Source organism: Lynx canadensis, chromosome D1, assembly GCF_007474595.2.
Source record: "Lynx canadensis isolate LIC74 chromosome D1, mLynCan4.pri.v2, whole genome shotgun sequence".
Taxonomy (NCBI): domain Eukaryota; kingdom Metazoa; phylum Chordata; class Mammalia; order Carnivora; family Felidae; genus Lynx; species Lynx canadensis.
Genome location: NC_044312.2, coordinates 14,868,493 through 14,888,253, shown reverse-complemented (window position 1 = coordinate 14,888,253; position 19,761 = coordinate 14,868,493). Strand labels below are relative to the sequence as shown.

Here is a 19,761-nt window from a genome sequence, read left to right as displayed (position 1 = left end):
CTCCTGATTTGGGCTCAGTCATGACCTCACGGTTTGTGGGTTGGAGCCTGCTTCAGGTTCTGTCTCCCTCTCTCTCTCTGCCCCTCCCCCACTTGCTCTCTCGCTCACCAAAAAAAAAAAAAAAAAAAAAGAGTCATGTCAGGAAGTACTGCCTGCACACACAGCCTGCCCAGCCGGGAGAGGCTAGGGTCAGAAGTGAAACCGACCCGACTTGGGGGGGGGGGGGGCAGGTGGGCCAGAAGCTGCTGCCATTTGCCAGGTAAGGGGTGGGGGTCGCAGAGGAGAGATGGTGCTGCTAAGGCTTATTCACCACACTCTCCTCTCCGCCCAGCACAGTACCCGGAACGGCCCCTGGTAAGTGTTTCCTGGATTGATGCTATTGCTCAAAGGACAGGAATAACCTTGGGGACCGAGGACGCGAGGACACGTGGGGGAGACAAAGGGGAATCTCTTGTTGAGAGAGAAAGGTAGACCAGGAGAACCGGAAAATGTAGGACTGCTGCCCCACCCTTCATTCTCAACATCTCCACCCAGAAAGGAGGAGCCAACAGGGGCCCAAGAGCTGCGTCCGGTTGTTTCTTTAATTGAATGCAGACCCATTCATAGAAAACAGAAATGCAACCATAGCATGGCAACAGACATTAAACGGAGTTCTGAAAACGGATCCAGATCCACCTCCTCTCCCCAGCCCAAGGGAGAGCTGTAAAAACAAGTTGGGCAGAATAAGACACACTCCCATCCCCAAGGCAGAGGCCTGACCTGCCCTCCCCCAGTCTTGGCATCTGGAATGGACCGGGTAGGGGAAGGGGTTCGAAGGACAGAGCAGCCAGGGGGCCCAGAGCTGGGGCGGCTCAGTGTAAACTTCAAGGTTTCATACATGTATATGTGTGTGACTAACACAAAACTTGGCCAAAGACAGGACGGAAACACCGAAGCCAGCCCCAGGTCCTAGAGTGAGGCTGGACTGGGGACATTGAGAGGAAGATCATGTCCCTTCCTGAGCCCCCTTCTCAGATAGGCACTGGGGCTCCCGCGGCTATGAGGAGACAAGAGGAGCTAGGCGCCTTGTGTCCCACTCCTCTGCCCCTGGACATTCTTGGGCAGTGTCAATGGCACTGAAAGGCCCCCAGTGGGGGCTTGGCAGGACAGAGGGCCTGGAAAGAAAAAGAAGGAAAGGGGTGAACTGATCTTTCCCTCTGATCCTGGTGCCAACATCAGTCCGGGGGCTGACGACATAGGCAGGTGACCTCTGAGTTCAGTCCCTCAGCTCAAAGGCGACTCTCACACATGAGCTGACCCTTATTACTACAGAACCGGCTCCAAGCACAGGTCAAAGGGAGGAGGCAGCACTGCCTGAAGCCCCTCTTAGGCCATAGCACCAAAAGCGTGGCACCAGCTGGCCAGCCTCCAAAATCCTACAGCCCATTCATCCTGGCTGGAATGGGCAGTGATGGCAGTCAGGTATGGCCCCAAAGCGCTATGGGGCCCTGGTGCAGGACAGAGAATCAGGCCCAACCGGGCCCTGGACTGGAACTCAGGGAGAAGAAAGGGCTCGCAGTCAGAGGCTCGTGGGGAGGGGAGGGACGGGCAGAACGCAAGGCATGAACTGGGCAGGGCAACACTTTCCTCCTTCCTCCTGCAGAGGAACAGACGGAGAGCCAACGGACGGGGCCCCTGAGAGGCCCTCAACACTGAGAAGCAGCAACAAGTGGCCAACATCTGGGGTCTTGCGGGAGGAGGCCTCCTTCTCAGCAGAGGGCAGCCGCCAGGCCCACCGCTGTGACTGTCCCGGGCCAAGCTTGGGCCTCGCTGTCCCGCCACTACCCACACTGGGCTGCAGGGCGGGGATGCACGCCCCCAGAGCTGCAGGGGCTCTGGGCAGGGAGACAGAGGAGCTCAGGGCCCCCTGAGTAAAGCGAGGGGCCTGGCTCCCACTAGAAGACATAGATCTTGTCCCGCTGCACGGTGTCCAGGTCATCGTCCAGTGTCAGCAACACCTGGGGGGTGGACGCTGAGTCAAGCACAGGCAAGGGGCCGGCCTCGGCCTCTCCCCATGCTTGGGCAGAAGAGTCTCACGTACCAGGAACGACCCGAACATGGCAATGGAGGAGAGGAAGTGCCAGATGTCGTGGTCGTCAAAGAAGTCCAGGAGGATGCAGTCTCGGTTGTGTTCCCGAGACTCTGCGGGGGTTTTCTGGGGAGGAACAGGGAGAGCCGCCTGCGGACGCTGCCCACCAAGGCTGGGGCCAGACCTGCTGCCGGCTCCCTCGGGCTGCCCTGCTCCCGGCGCCAGGCAGGAGAGCACCCTCCTCTGACTCGCCCTTGCCTCGTCTCCCACACCTAAGAACTGGCTGTTACACGCTTCTCCCCGAGGACGCTGGCTTCTGTCCTTCCCTTTCCTTTCACTTTTACCCTCAGATTCTTCTGCCCTTTATGTAAGAGAGCACAGGGCTGAGATCACCTGGAGACACTAGAAGGCTTCAAAAGCCTCCTAACTTGGTTCCCTGCCTCGGACTCTGCCCCCTGCTCTAATCAGTGACTCCAGGATCACTTTTTCTCCAAAGTATTATTGGTTGGTCACACAGCCCTGCTCGAGGACAACAGGAGCTATGACCTGTGGGCCATGACCTAAGGCACTCGTGGTCCTCCATGCTCACCCATAACCCTATCCAGCAAACCCTGACCGGACATTACTGTGTCTGGGGACTGTCTGTGCCCCACGCTGAGGCCACCGAGAAGACCAGAACTGCCTTGCCCTCAGGAGCTCAGTCTTTCACTCAGCTCCCAAATTAGTGCATTCACGGACTCCAAATCTGCCTCGTCTAGTTCTGCCTCTGTAACGTTACTCAGGTCACAGCATCTGTGGGCCACAGGGTGCTTTCTCATCACCCAAGGCCTAGAAGGCCACGAGCACAGTCTGCCTCCTCCAGGAAGCTTTCCTGGATCTCCTCTGTCCTCTGCCCTCGTGTCCATTCCTCCTTCCTGTCTTGCCCATACCTTCACCTCCTATATCATATTGCAAAGAGCAGTCCAGGAATTGTTCATCTCTCTCTCTCTCTCTCTCTCTCTCGAACTAGATTTTAAGTACTTCAAAGGAAGAGACCGTGCTAGACTTAGTTCTGATCACAGTATTGAAGCCTGATTCATGGCAGGTGCCTGTGAGGCAAAAGGGAGAACCTGGCATTTCTGGCTTCAAACCCCAGATGTCCCACTCACTGGCTGTGTGACCTTGGGCAGGTCACTTGGCCTCTCTGAACCTCAGCTGCCTCATGAGTAACATGGGGATACCTCCATGCTGGTGTACTGAAAGCTGGGAAGATTAAATGAGAAAGCAGCTGTGACAGAGTTCAGCAGGTGCTCACAAATGGTGTTTGAAAAGAGAACTGGCCACTTGTTGGCTCACAACGAGCCTGTGGGCGACCCCCACCTTCTCGCAGGATGACTACTCACCTGCCAGGTGCTGAGTCCCTGGAAGAAGAAGAAGAGGGCAAAGCCCCACACCACCGAGGTGCAGACAATGCAGAGGAGGGGGATGAGCTTGATCCGTTCCCCGCTGCGGAGCTGGGGGGCAGGGGGGTGGGGGGGAGAGCAGCCTGAGGGCCAGGCCCCTGCCCGGCCCGTTCGCCAGCCTGCCCTTGATGCCACTTCCCAGCGCACAGGATGGATCCGTTAGGGAGCCATCGCGGATTCACACCATCACCTGACACAGCTACACAGCTCAGTACGCCCCACACCAGCAGCCCGGCGTCCTCACCCCTGACGCTCACCCTGGCCAGGCCTCCGTATGTCCAGAGCCCTGCGCTGGCAGGGTGGACCGGCCAGGGGGCTCTCCTTGCGCTGGATGGCACAAGGGTCCCCGGGAAGCACCTGGCCCTCGGAGGCCCCAGCCTGTGCGGACATAGTGAGCCCCGCCCCCACCCCCTCTGCCCTGCGGGGGGGGGGGCGAGGGGGAGGGCGAGGGGGGGCGGAGGGAGGCCCTGCCCAACTACAGCCTGCGGTGCTACCGGTTTCATGCGCCCTTCTTAGAACATGGAAGGGGCTCAGGAAATGGGTCTTTGGACACAGCTGGAGTACATGCAAGAGACCCGAGCCTTTCCCCTCCCCAGACTGGCGAAGACAGGAACGAAAAATGCCCGATCCCTCTCAGTGCTACTCGGAGACGGGTTGCATGCCCATCTCCCTCCTGCAAAAGCAGGGCAGCCGGCAGAGGAGGCCGAGCCATCCGCACTCACCTTCATGATGATGTAAAAGGCAAAGTAGAGGAGCAGGTTGCAGATGCCAATGGCCAACAAGTAGGAGGCGAAGTCATTGGGGCGCATGATGAGCCCATAGGCAGCTCTGGCAAGGGAGGAAGAGCCGGTGAAGCAGAGGAGGTCCAAGAGTGAGGAAAGGGCTCTCCCTCACTCCTACCCCACGTTTTATTATGATGTGAGGCTGGGTTCAGAGGCCCGCAGAAATTCTAGAACCCCACGTGCCGACAGCGCTCTCCTCAGCCCCCATTTCTCATGCCCAAAGTGTAGAATTTGTCCGTGGCCCCCAAGGCAGCCAGTGGCTGGCCAAGTCCCCAGTCGTCCGCCCAGCCAGGCTACCACGGACAATGGCCAGACTCACAGTGACCAGTTGATAATGTTGCCCATAATCAGCAGCACCATGCGGTCCTGGAGGGAAGCAGAGACACGGGGACTGAGAGAGGGGAAGAGAGACAGGGAGAAAAGTGGAAGAAGGCCCAAGTCAGCCGGTCCCCCCCTCCCCCGGGCTCTAGGTTGCACCCGGGTCCCCCCACCTCCCGCCAGAGGGAAGAGAGTAGATGGAGGAGGAGGGCTGGGGGGCCGGGCCAGTACCACGTAGAGAGGCCCGCTGCACTGGCGGATGCAATCTGTGTAGAGCACGTGGAGGATGCGGCGGCAGATGCCCGAGTCTGCAAGAAGGAAAAGTGCTCGAGGGCTTCCCTCTTTCCTGGTCACCCTGGCCCGCGCCGTGTGAGAGGACCCCGGGCCTTCAGAGGGCACAGCCACGCCAACCCTCATCAAATTCCTCACTCAGTGATTCTTCCAGGGCCGCCAGCAAGAGGGCAGAACCCAAAGTCTGCTGTGAATCCAGGTCCCTGAGGCCACCAACCCCTCATCCCACGGGGCCCAGCTGGCCCCCTCTCACGCGCTCCGCCCCGGGCAGGCCCTCACCCAGCTTCCAGCGGCCCATGTAATAGAGCTGTGTGCTGAGGAGCAGGGTGGCGATGATGTGAATGACCGAGAAGACAATCCAGAACGCTGTGTTCCCTTTGCCGAAGACCTGGGGGGGGGGGAGGCACGGCGGGCAGGGCTGAGGAGGCGCTGAGGAGGCCGCTCCCGCAGCCCACCCTTCCTCCCAGGGAGCAGCGCTCGCTGCCAGGCCAGATGCGGCTCTCCGAGGAGCCCAGGGAAGGCACCTCAGGGAAGCAGCAGGGATCTCTCCTGCGGGAGGTGGAGAGGGTGCGTGTGTGCGCACACGTGTGTACGTTCCCTACGGGACGAGCACAGCGGGTCAGGGCCTCACCACGCCCAGCACGGAGAAGAAGATGACGATGGCCAAGCAGGCATAGGCGCTGTAGGCACTGGCGTTGATGTCCGGGTGCCGCTTCTGGTAGAGCTTCAGCATGCACAGCCCGGCAATCATGTACATGAACGACGTGTCTGCGTTGGGGGACGTGAATGTGAGCTCAAACACACGCACTTAGCACAGACCTCCCAGCCCAGACAGTCGGGGCGGCAGAGAGCCCCTCCACCTCATCGGGGCCGCAGAGTGAGCTGGCGGTGGGCGGACTCCAGTCCCTTAACTGTCCCTCTGACACCACACTACCACCCCACCGGCTGCCACCCAGTCTGACTCCCCCTGACAACAAGGACAACTTAGTCTGAGCGCCCTGAGATCAGGGACCACATCTTAATTATGTTCATTTTCTCCGTTTTATACACGCCTTTCCGTAGAAAACAATCAACACATGAAGGAAATAGCACCCAGCTGCCTCTCTTCCGTAAGCGAGGATGTGTGTGCACACAGGCAGCCCAGCTCTGGAGTGCCTTGCAGAGCTGGGTCTGGGGGATCCCTGTGGGGGATGTGGGGATGCCGGAGGACGGTTCAGCCAGGGAAGAGGGAGGCCCCACTCACCGAACTGGAAGTTGGTATAGTTGGGGCAGACGTGATAGCAGGCACTAAGCAGCCCCTCCATCATCAGGGCTGTGCCCATGGCATAGAACAGGCCAAAGTGTTTCGGGATCCCACATTCCTATTGGGGAGAAGGAAGGGAAAGAGGAGGTGAGGTGGGAGGAGAGGTGGGAGGGAGGGAGGCAGGCAGGCAGGGACCCAGGGAGAGTGGGAAAGAGGAATGGAGTGGGATGTGGGCTGGGCAGGGGAGGGCAGGGCAGGGCAGGGCTGGGCCGTGCCTGCTAGAAAGGGTCTGGAGCCGAGCCCTCAGTGGGCAGATGCTCTCTCACCAGGGCATAGAGGTCATTCCGCAGCAGGGCCCGGTTGTGGTTGATCTCCCGCTGCAGGATGATGAGTAGGAATAAGAGCCCCAGCAGGATGTACCCCAGGTTGCTCAGGATGTTGTTGAAGGCGCTGGAAGGGGCAACACAGGGTGCGTTGCTTTGGCCCCGTCTTCCGGCCTCCTCCCTAGCTGGGACGTGCATTGGCAGAGCCCCTGCCCCCACCCTGGCTGGCTCAAGACAATCCCCACCTGAGGTTGCCCAGCGGGTGGGCACAGAGGAAGTTGTAGTAGCAGATGTCCTGATTCCCTGTGACATTCACCACCTGCAGCAGGGCATGGGAGCACGGAGGGGCCGCTAAAGCACCTGACTCAGCCCAGAGCCCAGGTGAGAGGGAGCCAGGCCTGAGCCCATGCCACACCACCCGGCCCCATTCGAAGGGACAGGGAAGTGCCACACAACCAGCACGTGTGTGCATCCGGAGACCAGGCCAGCCCTCTTTCGCACAGTCGCTGTCCCTCCTCAGCAGGTGGGGCTAAAAATCATGGGGCGTGACCGTGACACAATTTCTTGCCCCATAGTACAGAGAAAAGGGAAGGGAAACCGAGACTTACAAAGTCTCATGACTCTTGTTGCATAAACCCTGCAACAAGCTGGGGAAGGTGCTGTCATTGAGATCATGCTGCCCCATTTTGCAGATGAAGAAACTGATGCTCTGGGAGCTTAAGTGACTTGCTCAAGATCACCCAGCTGGTGAGGCAGAGTTAGGATCTGGAACCTGAGTCCCGTGACCTGACTCGCTCCAGTGGCCCAGGCTGGGACGCTCTGCACTTCAGGCCACGTCCCAGACTGTGGCGAGGGCGAGCACGCGGCCCCACAAGGGCATGCCGCCCGGGCCCAGGGAGTCAGCCCTGCCGCTCACCGTCTGGTAGGTGATCACCAGCTGCACCACGGGAAGCGCGTAGAAGACAGCGATGGTGGCGATGTTCCTGAGGAGTGAGACGAGGGGCGGCAGTGAGGAGGCAGGCCAGGCCCCGAGACACCGCCACACCACCCTGCCAATAACAGGAAGGCCTGGCCGTGCCGCCCACTCACCAGAAGTAGATCTGGTACTTTTTCCGAAGGACGCGTTTATCCTTGCGTGCCAGGTCGGCCACATAGAGGTATTGCTGGGGAGAAGCTGGAGTGAGACCTGGGAGAAGTCCCCCGTGCCCAGGGGAGAGAGGGGGACAGGAGGAGCCCCCTCACACAGGCAGCAGTTCTGCCGGGCGAGGGCTCCAGGCCATCCTGTTGCTGCTGGCAGATCAGCCCGGAAGCGCTGGGGGTGGAGTCGGTTTCCCCTGAATCTATCCTGCCCCAGCTGAGCTCTTTCCCTTTGTTTCTCTCAGATGTCACCCCAGAGAGGGATGCCTGGGTGGCTCAGTCAGTTAAACGTCCAACTTTGGCTTAGGTCATGATCTCGCAGCTTGTGGGTTCGAGCCCCTGTGCTGACAGCTCGGAGCCTGGAGCCTGCTTCGGATTCTGTGTCTCCCTTTCTCTCTGCCCCTCCCCTGCTCGCCCTCTGTCTCTCAAAACAACAACAACAACAACAACAACAACAACACGTTAAGATGTCACCCCAGAGGGAGATGTGCTAGGGCCCGAACACAGAATCTCCTTTCCTTGGGAAACCCATGACCCAAGGCCAGGCCGCATAGCACCAGACCTTGGTGCGAATGACGTTCTTGTCTGAATCAATGTCGGTCAATGTGTCATAGTCGTCCTCCTCCACGGAGCTCATGGAGTCCAGGCGTGGCCGAGCGCCCACAGGGTCAAGGGAGCGATCTGGGGTGGGCAGGAGGGAAGAGTTACCTGGGAGGCACAGAACCCAAGGTCTGTCCCCACCCACCTGGGGCAATTGTCACAATTACTAGGCAATGGGAAGAGGCAGATTGTGGACTGAGAGCAGGCATGGAGGTGGGCTCAGGCCCTGGGAGGAGGGACAGGGTACTCCTAAGTCCTTGAGGGAAACAAGGGTGGGCCACCCTCGAACGGGTCACCAGACAGGTACCGCTCCACCCTTGCTCCCCTCACTGAACTAGGACTTCCAGGCCAGGACGCTGAGCAGATCCTGGGTCCCGGACAGAAGCAGCAGGACTGAATTCGACAGAAGTCATGCTGATTAGGTGCCCAGCCATGTGGGTTCTGAGAGGACACTGCCTTGGCCCCCATTGGAAAAAGACCCAGTGGGTTCTGGGGTGCAGGCAAGGGTGACAGGCTGCTTCTAGGAAGAGCACTTGCTCCTTCGTCCTGACCTTTTCTTGTGCCTTCAGAAGCTTCCTCCTGTGACCTTGCCTGACCAAAGCCCCCGGAGGTCAGGACACGACACCCCTGCCCGTGAGCCCTACCCCGGCAGGCCAGGGAGTGAGGTGCTGGCAAACATGAGAGCGAACCGGAACATCCGGCCTGGGGGTAGCTGGGGTGCCAGCCCACCAGCATCAAGGTCAGTGCCTACTTATCTCAAAAGGCACAAAAGCGGGCAATTATTGGCATTAGATGGGGAAGCCATGCACAAAAGCGTCTCTCCGGCCCTGGAGCCTACCGGCCCCGGTCAACTGCCCCGGCAGGAGCTGATTGGCAGAGCAGCGCCCCCCCCGCCCCCACATCTACCCATGGCAATGCACAGCTGCCGCATCTGGCCAAAGGGGAGGCGCCGCTTGAACCACTCGTGCCCTTCAAAGGAAAGGGAAAGTTACCAGGAAGTAGGGCCAAGGGAGAAAGAACGAGCAAGGAAAGGGGCAGGAAGACAGCAGCCCTTCCCCGGTTCCAGCGCCCGGCAGAAGAGGCACCCGCCCTTCACCACGTCTCACGCAGCCAGCTCCGGCCCCACGCTTCGCGGCTCTGCCCGGCAGGGCTCACTCACCCTGGTAGCTGTAGGAGAGGTCTCCAGTGCCTGAGCTGTCGACCAGCCCGTCGGTGGATCCGGAACTGTTCTCTGCGGGGAACAGTGAGCGGTGAGGCAGGTGGGAGGAGATGGGGAGGCGGGGGTCGGAAGGGGCCGGCTGCCATTGTGCCACATTGGAGGTGGAAGCCTAAGGAGGCCTGGCTGTGAGTGGGTGAGCACAGCCTTTGGTGTGGACACGTACCAAAGGAACCGTAGTTATAACCTTCATACGGGGAGCTGCCGGGGAAGGCATCGGCCAGGACCCGGGGGTTACCTGCAAAGAGAGGTCAAGGGCCCCCTTAGCTCTGGAAACAGCCCGAAGCCAAAAGCCAAGAGACAGAAGGAAGAATCCAGAGAAGAGAGACACAGAGAGGCCACGGTGGCAGCAGAGAGAACGCATCTATCCTGGCAAACACAACTCACTGCCACCACTAACAGCTGCCCCAGCCTCCCAGGTGTGTTCCAGTAGAAACACTCGCCATCATCCGTCCTCGCTAAGGACAGAGAAAGGTCTAGGAATCGATGCATCTACATTAGCAGTGAGGACAGCGAGCCTCGGCCTGCCCAGGGCCCACCCAGACACCCCTGCGTGTCCCTTCCCTCCCCCGCTCTGGGTTTCAGCTCCTCTGCCCACGGCACCTGGCGCTTACCAAGGAGAGAAGCTGAGAGAGAAGGTCCCAAACAGGAGGGAGGACAGACAGAGAGGGCGAAATGGAAGAAAAGGAGAGAGAATGAAAGGTTAGCAACCCCCCAGACTGTGAGCTACATCATCTGAGGCAGACAGCATAGCTCTAGGCCCAGAGGAAGAACCAAGGGGCAGCCATGAAGACAGCCATGTTAGGGTCACAGGTAGGGCACAATAGCCCAGCCCCATTTCCATCTGCAGAGGGTTCTTTCTCAGTCTGGACATCCAGAAGCCCCCAGCCAGCCCTTCCTCCTCCAGCCCCCGAAGGGAACCGTCCACCAAAACACAAAGCAAACTCGGCCCTCCCTGCCCAGGCCCTCTGGAGGTACCGCTTTCTGGGCAGGCTCGGTCCATGGCCACCAGAAGCGTCTTCTTCCTCTGCCTGTAGGGACAGAATCCAGAGGCAAACCAGAGGGATGGGGCGAGGATCCCTCCTTTGCTGAGCTGGCCTGCCTTCCACCCTCTCCACCCCATAACCCTGTCCTCCATCTGTGATCTGAAGGTTCCTCCCAGGCTGGGAAACAATGTGGGGTTTCCCTGCTTGGGAAGAAGGTTGAGGGGAGGGGTTGGTTTCCAGAGCAGAGGCCTCGTGAACCACGAACCCTCAAAGGGGCCTGCCTTCCTATGCCCCACAATGGCGTGGGGCACTATCCTGGGTTGGCTCACATCCTGCTCAACCCACCCCAGAACAGGGGGGCACCCAGCAGCCCGCTTTACCTCCAGTTCTCCCAGCAGGCCAGGAGGATGGTCAGCAGGTAGAAGGAGAGAAATATGCCCAGGCAAAAGAGCATACCACCAACATAGGCCTCGGCTGTGGGGAGGGAGGCCGGAGGGTGAGCACACCGAAGCCTTCCGATGCTGCCCGCCATGGCACACAAGGGCACGGCCCAAGCTCTCCCCACATCTCCCCTCAAATGTAGTGACCCAGAGGGGTGAGCAGTCGGCAGCTTCCCAAATATGCCAAACTCTGACACGATCCCTGCCTTTGCTCATGTTGCTCTTTCTCAAGAACTCTACCCTGTCTTCAAACACTTTCCTTCCAAATACAGCTCGAGGACTATGTCCTCTGGGAAGGCTTCTCTGCCCCGTGTTCCCTGTGACCTGTCCTTTGCCCATCACAGGCCATCGGCACCCTGCACAGCAACAGATTCCTGTCCGCCAAACAGGAGCTCCCTGAGGACTGTAGCCAGAACGCAGCACCGGGCACGTAGAAGGTGCTAGATAAATATTTGCTGAATAAAGAATCTGTAAAGAAGAGACAGTTTCTTTCCCCTGCCATCACAATCCCTTATTTTTCTCTTATTTTATCTTATATTTATACTTACAAAAATCTATATTTTTATCTCATACTTATATTTTATCTTATATCTTTATACTTAGATATAGCCCAGTTTACAAAGGGCTCCATTCGATCACTCAGTAAATACTTAGTGAGTCTGACTAAGGGGCCTGGTACTTTCCTGCTAATTTTGTGCTAAACCTCACAACTTGGTGAGACTACAGGACAGATCTTATTACCTATTAGAGAGACAGAGAGACTGAGGCTCAGTGAGATTACAGGGCTCATAAGGGGCAGAGAGAGAACCAGAACTCAGTACTTCAAAAGTCAGCCACAGACTCTCAGTAGCACATCACACCAGGACCCACCTCCTGACCCTCCCCTTGTGAAGACCGCCAAGAATTCTCCCTCCTCCTACCCCATCAGTCCACTGAGTAGGTGAGCGTCACCCTTCCCATTCAGAGAACACTTCCTCCCCCAGGTCTGAGAGGAAGAGCCACTCAGCCACCCACACTCACACGTGACTGCTCGAGATACCACCACGGACAGGGTTTTTTGGCGGTGACCTTGATCAACCGGTTCATCTGGAAGCAAAATGTCAAACAAGTGGCTGCGTGGAGCTTGGTTAAAGTTTGTGGGCCCAAACCCCACGTCTCATCAGCTCCACCAACCAGCCACAGAGGTTCTTCTACCTCCCAGGGAGTGACCCTGCCCTCCCCACCCTGAGCCAGGCCCAGGACACAAAAGGTACCTTCTACAAAGGGGTAGAAAGGCAAGGAACCCCCACAGGCCTGGTCTTCAGTCTTCACCACGACCACCACGTAAAAGCTATTGCTGGGGAAGTCTTTGCGCTGCAGGATGATGATGACGATGTGATGATGATGTTTTATCATCATCATCATCATCAAAATAATCAGTCATCAAAATCAATACATATGTGTGTATGTACACAAATATTTTTACTTGGCCCTCACAAAGACCTCTCTGAGGTAAGGACTATCATCATCCCTGCTGAACAGGGATCACACTGCCTGTACGTGGTAGAGCCGAGGTTATCTGGCTTCAGAGCCCAAAACCATGACCCTCCACTATAGCCAGGTGAGCAAATATGTGTATGACCCACCATCATGGAACCCGCGGGTGCCCTTTTGCGGTCTGGCATCAGCCGGAGAAAAGGTGGAGGGGTCCCGCTGCCTCCTACAGTTGCAAGGCTGGATGTTGTGAGGTAAACACATGTCTTCACTCTCCCTTCACCCAGCATAGGTTTTTAGCCTTTGCCAAGAGCAACACTCAGCATCAGCCAGGAGGACCCTTTTTCCTCTCTTAGCTATCATTACAGTGAATGAAGCAGATAGGACAGCCAGAATGGATACTCTGCTCTTTCCTGCCCCCAAAGGTGATCAGGATTATGAATCAACATTCACACATATGAGAGGGCCCCAAACCTCAGGGACTGGCAGGCCAAGACTAGGGTAGAAATGGGACAGGGATGAAGGAGCAAGGGTTTGGTAAGCTCATCACCTAGCCAATCTTCCACAGGGCCCATCCATTTCCTACCTGCACAGTGATGGCTGCCTTCTTGGTCATAGTCTGGTACATGCCGATGAAAGCTACATTGTTGTCCAGGTCGTAGACAGGGCACTACGTGGGGAGGGAGGGAGAGGCAAATGGGCAGGGACCTGGGCCCCAGGCCCCCTCTTTATCAGCTCTGCTACCTGCTGGCAGAGAGTAAAAGGGCAGACAGCTTACCAGGACATCCTGGATGGAGATGACTGAGCAGGGGAAGGCCTTGTTGGAGGTCACCTTGACAATCACCGAGTCCACTCCCTCTGGGAACTCGTACTTGAAGTACTGAGGGCATAGGAAGGGCAGGGAGAGCCCCATCTCATGAGGATGCTCTCTCTGGCCCTCTAGAAGGGAGCAGTGTGAATCTTCTCAGAGTTGGGTGGTAAAGGCTCTCTGGGGAGAAAGGCCTTGCCCACAAGCAGCCCTATATTCTTACATCACTCCCCTCAACCTCAGCTGGGCACTCGGGATAGCACCCCAAGAGGCAAGTAGGAAACGTGGCAGCCAGATCCCATGCCTCTGCACTTCCCCGGCTGCCTGTCCCTTACTGCCTGAGGGCCAGAGCTCCCGTTTCCAGACAGCGCCGCCACGGTGTGTACAGCCAACAGGAGACTCTCGGCAGAGCCTGCCGACCGCTCCCCCTCCCACGTGCCCAAGTCTCCTCCTGAGGGCTGGTCGACAGGGAGATCTTACCTGGGGCTGGGCTGCTGTGGTATTGAAGCTAAACTGCTCCCCGGTCCTGGAGGGAGAAGAATCCCCCCCACCCCCCTGCCACGGTCACTCCCAGAGCTCAGGAAGGAGGCCAGTCCCGTGGTGCCCTTGCATCTCCCCTGCAGACCTGAGCACGAAGTCGTCCATTCGGCTGACCCGGAGCTGGTATGTGGTGTTGACTGGTGACAGGGTGGAGACATCCACGTAGAAGAACTGGACCTCGGACTCATTCTTGGTGGGGGGCTGACACAACGTTCGCTCCACCTTTTGGTAGAGGTACTTTCGCTGATACCTACAGCCCAAAGCAGAAAGTCAGGATGCTATTACTGCCCCAGCCAGCAAACCTCTCCAAGGGAGCAAGGCCCCAGTTCCTCCACTCTGGTTTCCAACTTGTCCCTACTCCTACCCCAACCAGGCTGGCAAGCTCCAGGCTGGCTGGCTTGGCCACTGACCAGCCCCTGGTTGGGAATGGGGAGGAGAAACAGAGGGACTCCTGGGTGGTCTGAGGCCCTGGACAAGGCCCTGGGTGAGGCTTTGGGCCTGGCCTGGCCTAGGCCTACCCCCCTCCCTGATCCCCGGGTCCTACTCACAGCCCTCGCAGGATTAGGGGCACCTGGAAGGACACCACAGCCTCCTTCTGGCGGACCACAAACAGCAAAGGAGCCCCCTTCTGCTTGTTCAGGACATTCACAGACACACGCACGCCTTCCGTCTGCAGAATGACATGGAAACGCCCCTCAGTCAAGCCCATGATGTCTCCACCTCTGCCACCCGGGACACATGGCTCCAGAGACTGTGAGCCCTGCCCTACGTCATGCCAGCTGCTTTGCTCTTTCCCTATCCTGGTCAGGCTGGGGAGCTACAGCTATGCCCTTTCTTCTCCCAGAGCAGCCCCAGGCTCCAGGAGGGATTATCACTGAGTTAGAGGACAGGGTCTTAGAAGAGGCCTGGTCCTGGATGGCAGGGATGTGCAGGGACAACAGGAATCACGAAACTTCAGGGCCTCACTTCCCAACAGGAAACTCAATGGAGACCTCGGGCACCCCCAGGATACCCCATAGCTATCCATGTTCGTGGGATACACATGCCTGCACACACGTGTGCATGCGCACACAGGGACACAGGAGAGCAAGAGGTGCTCCTCAATTTTCTTCTGTGTGAGCCAGGAAGCTCCCATTCAACAACTAATCTGGAGGCCAGAGCCAGTGGGGAGGTGGGGAAACAGACTGTTGAAAAGCTAAGAGAGCCAAGCTCTATCCCTAGCTCTGACCAAAGGCTAGAGCGGTGGAGAAGTCACTTCACACCTCCGAGACTCAATTTCCCCCTCTGTAAAACGGAGACATTCTTGCTCTTGGCACATGGAGGAAAGTACCTAGAACAGTGGGAGCTTAAAGAAAAATAATAAAACTAAATAAATCCTGGCAATGCTTGTCCCTGGGCTGCTGAGACCCAAGCCCTAGGGCAGCATTTCCCAGAGGGGTAGAGGTCACAACTCTCAGGATGACCCCAGAAAGAAAGGACTCTAAGCAGGAGGAGATCAAACTTCAGAGAAACAGGCACTGAAGGCAGATCCTGGCCTGCCACAGAAAGCAAATCCCTCCCTATTCTGAGAAATAGCCAGACTCCCACTCTCAGTTCTACTGCTTCTTAGTAAACCCAATCATGGGAGAGAGCTGGACAGGAAACCATAGAGCCAAGCTGCAAGAATTCTCCAAATCTCAGCCCTGCCCCCGGGGTCTACACTTCCCAGATCTAGCTACGACCATATTTAACTCATAGCTGGGGAAAAAATGAAACAGAAAGTCAGAGTGAGGTAGATTCCCTACTGGAGACAAACTCCCTCTCTCCTCCCATCCAACTTGGAGTTGACCTTATCTCCACCACCTTCAATTTACAAGGCCATCTGGCTTTCTAAGGCAGGAAGAGGGCTGAGAGGGTCCCAGCTTTACAGCAGCCTGAGAAGTCCCACATTTGTCTTCCTGGGGAATCTCAGCTGTAACTTGCCTGAGCAGAGCCTTTCAGAAGGCCTGTCTCATCTCCTTAGGGTTTCCTGGGCCAAGCCCAGTAGTTAGCCTGCTTCCCCCTGCACCCAGCCCAGCCCTGAATGGGCTGTCCCATTCTGGGTGTTGGGTAGGGTACAGGCCAGTACTGCTCAGACCACAGCTGGTGGAAAGGGGGGGCGGGGAGTCAACGAGAAGATGGGAAGGAGACAACTTTAGAAACTGTCCAGTGGGAGCTTCAGAGAGACTGGTGGCAAAGCAAGGAGGACTGGTCCAGAGAGTCCAGTGCCTTTCTGGGAAAAGGAAACCCAGTGGGGCGGCACGTTCATGGGCCTCCTTAAAGAGCATGGACTGACTCTCAGAGCCCTGGTCTGCTCAGCCACTCACCACCAGCCCCCAGCCCAGCCCGGCCCTCACCCGGTTTCGGGTCACAGTGTGGTTGAAGGTATAGATGTTGACCAGCTCGCTGTTGACCTCGTCCACGTAGGTGCGCTCAAACTCGGCATCTTTCTGCGAGACGTTCTTGGGCCCCAGAACCCACAGATGGCTCTCGACCGAGGCCACCAAGAACGCCAAGAAGGGCAAGCCCAGAACGAACATGGCCCCGGCAAGGCGGCGGTGGCGGCGGCAGCGGTGGTGGCGGGGGCGGCGACAGGCGACAGGACACCTCCGGGACGGGTTGCGGCTCCGGCCGCAGCTTCCAGCATCGCACCAGGACCAGAACTTTAACCCCGGCCTGAGATTAGGAAACGTCCCCTCCCCAGAGCCGCAGAGACGCTCCCAGGGGGCCCGACAGGGAGGGGCGGCGGGAGAGGGGGTGGGGGTGTGGGGTACGGGTCAGCTCGCGAGGGGCTGAGCGCGGCCCGGAGACCTTGCGGCGGCCAGCCAGGGCCGCGAAAGCCAGGGGGCGGCTGGTTGCTGGGAGCTTGGAGACGCCGGGAAAGGGGAGGGAGGAAGGGAGGGAATCCGGCGGCGGGGGCAGCCGGGAAGGGAGGAGTGTCTGAGGGTGAGGAGCGTGACAGGCGGCAGCGACCGGACGCCGGGAGGCGCGGCGTTTTCTGGGGCGCGGGCCCTTTAAGGGCGGGCGGCCGTGGCGGCCCCGGTGCTCGCAACTCGGGAGAGTGTGCGGCGCCGCGAGGCGGTAAACAGCAGGGTAGCCGGCCCGCTTGCTGACGTCAGGGGAAACTGACACAGATTTAAAGGGCCGAGTCCCGGATTGGGCCTTAAAGGCGCCGCAGCTCTCCAGCTGGAAGGCGCCACCAACTCCTCCTCTTTCGTAATCCTGCCCGTCTGTGAAAGATCACTTTGGTTGGAATGTACGGATGTTTCCATGAAGGACCTCCGAGTGTTGGATTCTTGTTGACAAAGTCTTCTTTGTGCTCAAACCTAAGGATCCACCTCCACCCTCACTGCCTTTACTACCAACATGCTCCATCCCTGGGCCATTTTTTTCTTCTGGGGAATTAAGAAAGGAAGACCTCAAAGAATTAGGAAACCAGACGGGCGCCTTCCCGGTGAGGGACGGCTGAGGCAGAACTACAGAAGTACCCCTATGTACTCTCACCTTGCATTGCAGCGTCTGGGAAGCTTGCAAGGCTGTTTCTCCTCTTCTCTGCAGAGGCGGCTAAAAAGCTAATTGAAAGATAGTGACTTTCAGTATAAACTGATGAAAACTTCTCTACAAAATATTTTGGCACTGCGTTTCAGGTTTAAAGAGCTTTATACTCTTTGACAGAGTAATTCCACTTCTGGGACTCTATCCTAAGGAAATAAAAAAATGCAGATTAAAAATTTGTAGGCAGTAATGCTTATCATTGTGATACTTGTAATATCAAGCATAAAGGAGACAGCCTAAATGTCCATAAGGAGGGGGTGGTTAAAGAAAGGTACTATTATCATAAAGCCATCTAAAATGATGCTTAAGACTTTAAGGAACATGTAGGCAGAGAATTCACAATATGACACTATATCAACAGTCTGGTTTCCAAATGCATTAGACATGCGTAGAAAAGCACTGAAAAATCTTTGAATTACAGATGTTTTTAAAAATAGCATGTACCATTTTCCTCTAATTCCAAAAGTACAGAAAAGTACCAAAAAGAAAAGAAAAATCACTGGGCTGTGGTTTCAAAATGTTTTTCTACCTTTTAAAATTTGATAAATTTCCTATGATGTACATAAATTCCTTTTATAAGACAGATATGTTTAAAGGAAAAGAAATGTAGCATGGCTGCCTCTGAAATTATCCGATTTCCGCCATGAAGCTGGCTGGGCCAGTGGCTTGTTTGAATTCTCTTGCTCAAGAGATTCCAACAACCTCAGCTCCTGCCTCTGCTTTACTCTCTGGGCTTTGTTCCAATAGGGACTATTTTATCTCATGACCAATTATAGATAGTTCTTCATTCTTGCAATAAATATTTAATGAGCACCTACTATGTGTAGGCACTACTCTATTTATACTAGGTAAATGGTTTGTGAGAGAATCAGACCTGGCCCCTGCACAAGCACTCATATATGAGGAAGAAGAAGAAAGGAGCAAAGCCGCAGGGGGTGGAGAACCCTAACAAGTCAGACCAGGGGGAACCTTAGCAGTCTCCTGGACCAACCGCTCATTTAACAGTTAGGTAGAGTGAAATCCAGAAAAGGGCAGCTCATGAGTAGTTTACTGAACTCCACATGGCTTGACCACCCGAATGGGAAGATCCTCAGGATAACAAGAAGAATTTCCATTATAAGCCTGTGCAGTCAGCAGCCCAGTTTGGACAGTCGATACAGGATATCCATGTTCCAAGTGAACTTCACTTTCTCTCTCATGGTGACCCCCTCTTTATCTTGCCAGTCAGTCCGGAACTCTAAGAAACTCTCCCACTCTGAGCTTGAGCTCCCCACTTAGCCTGATGTAATCTAGCATCTCAGGAACTTTCCTTGGTGCCTTGAGAACCACAAGTTTACGATGATAGAGTCCCAGCTACAGGGCTAGTTGGTTCTGTGGCTGCATTGAATAAGCCCCAACTGGGGGCATTCCAACTCTGCCTCGTAGGCTCTGGGGTAAAATGTGATCCTAGGACTGTTTATAATGCATATCCGGACACTACCTACAGTTATTGAATTGCAGTCTCTGGAGGTGCAGCCCAGGAATCTGGATTTTTTTAAGTTTATTTTTGAGGGAGACAGAGACAGAATGTGAGCAGGGGAAGGGCAGACACAGAATCCAAAGCAGGCTCCAGGCTCTGAGCTGTCATCAACACAGAGCTTGATGGGGGGCTCAAAACCATGAACTGTGAGACCATGACCTGAACTGAAGTCGGACACTTAACTGACTGAGCCACCCAGGCACTCCAGGAATCTGCATTTTAACAAGCACTCCAGAAGCTTGATAGGCACAATAAATTTTGAGAACCACTGTTCTGGGGCCAGACACCTAGGACTACTGGTATTTCTGTTTGCTCCCTCTCTCCTAGCAGTATCTTAGGAGAAATCTATTCAAATAAACCCAGAAGGGACCCTTCCCTCTTGCAAGGTCTCATGGATTTAACCTTTGAATCCTCAGTATCCGGAATGTTCAAACAGCGTAGGAGGGCAGCAGCCCCAGACTTCCTCAGGTCTGCAGAACTTTCCTCAGTCCTTCTGGCCCACCCCCCAGGGAGGGAACAACACAACCCAGTTATGAATAGGTCCTTTCTGAGGTCTGGCAGCCCTGAGAGGAGAGAGGGCCTTTTTGTTGGCTACAGCAGTTAGCGTAAAAGAAGGGCAGTGCTGGGTCTCAAAGCCAGACTTGTGAGAGCCAAGCAAATGTCAAGGTTTCAGGGCAGCCCCCTTGGCCTTCTGCACGGGGCCAGCTACTGCACTGTCTGCCATGTTATATAAAAAGCCCAACCCCAGCCCTGGCAATGAGAGCAGGGTGGGGTCACAAGGCTCAGATGACTTCCTTCTATTTCCCTGTGGGCCATCCTTCCGAGCCTGAGTGCAGAAAAGGCCTATGGAATAGGACCATTAACCAGCTGACAAGGCTCCCAGCTTTCCATAGGTCCAGTTCCATTTTAAGTGACAGGATTTTTGAGGTTTGGAACAAGAGGACAGGAAGGAAGCTTCAGCTGGTCAGGTGTATTGTTAAGATTCCCTTAAGATGGCACCAA

General features: G+C 56.3%; 1 protein-coding gene across 2 annotated transcripts; it reads right to left on the bottom strand.

The window, feature by feature from the left end:
• Positions 1–563: 563 nt before the first annotated feature.
• SIDT2 (SID1 transmembrane family member 2) lies at positions 564–16,758 on the bottom strand. Of its 2 annotated transcripts, XM_030332076.2 has the most exons (27): positions 16,043–16,758; positions 14,216–14,337; positions 13,753–13,917; positions 13,608–13,653; positions 13,098–13,199; positions 12,906–12,989; positions 12,100–12,199; positions 11,867–11,932; positions 10,787–10,880; positions 10,399–10,451; positions 10,035–10,046; positions 9,587–9,658; positions 9,364–9,435; positions 8,167–8,285; positions 7,557–7,630; positions 7,384–7,450; positions 6,713–6,786; positions 6,471–6,594; positions 6,145–6,262; positions 5,533–5,669; positions 5,181–5,289; positions 4,842–4,918; positions 4,612–4,658; positions 4,233–4,338; positions 3,451–3,561; positions 2,081–2,194; positions 564–1,997 (listed from the first exon to the last, which is right to left on the bottom strand). In XM_030332076.2, the coding sequence occupies exons 1-27, from the start codon at positions 16,223–16,225 to the stop codon at positions 1,935–1,937; spliced, it is 2,511 nt and encodes an 836-aa protein (XP_030187936.1). In that variant the 5' UTR covers positions 16,226–16,758; the 3' UTR covers positions 564–1,934. The 2 variants fall into 2 exon arrangements, with proteins under 2 accessions (XP_030187936.1, XP_030187937.1); XM_030332077.1 differs by lacking the exon at positions 10,035–10,046 and having other exon boundaries at positions 16,043–16,757.
• Between the last annotated feature and the right edge of the window lie 3,003 nt (positions 16,759–19,761).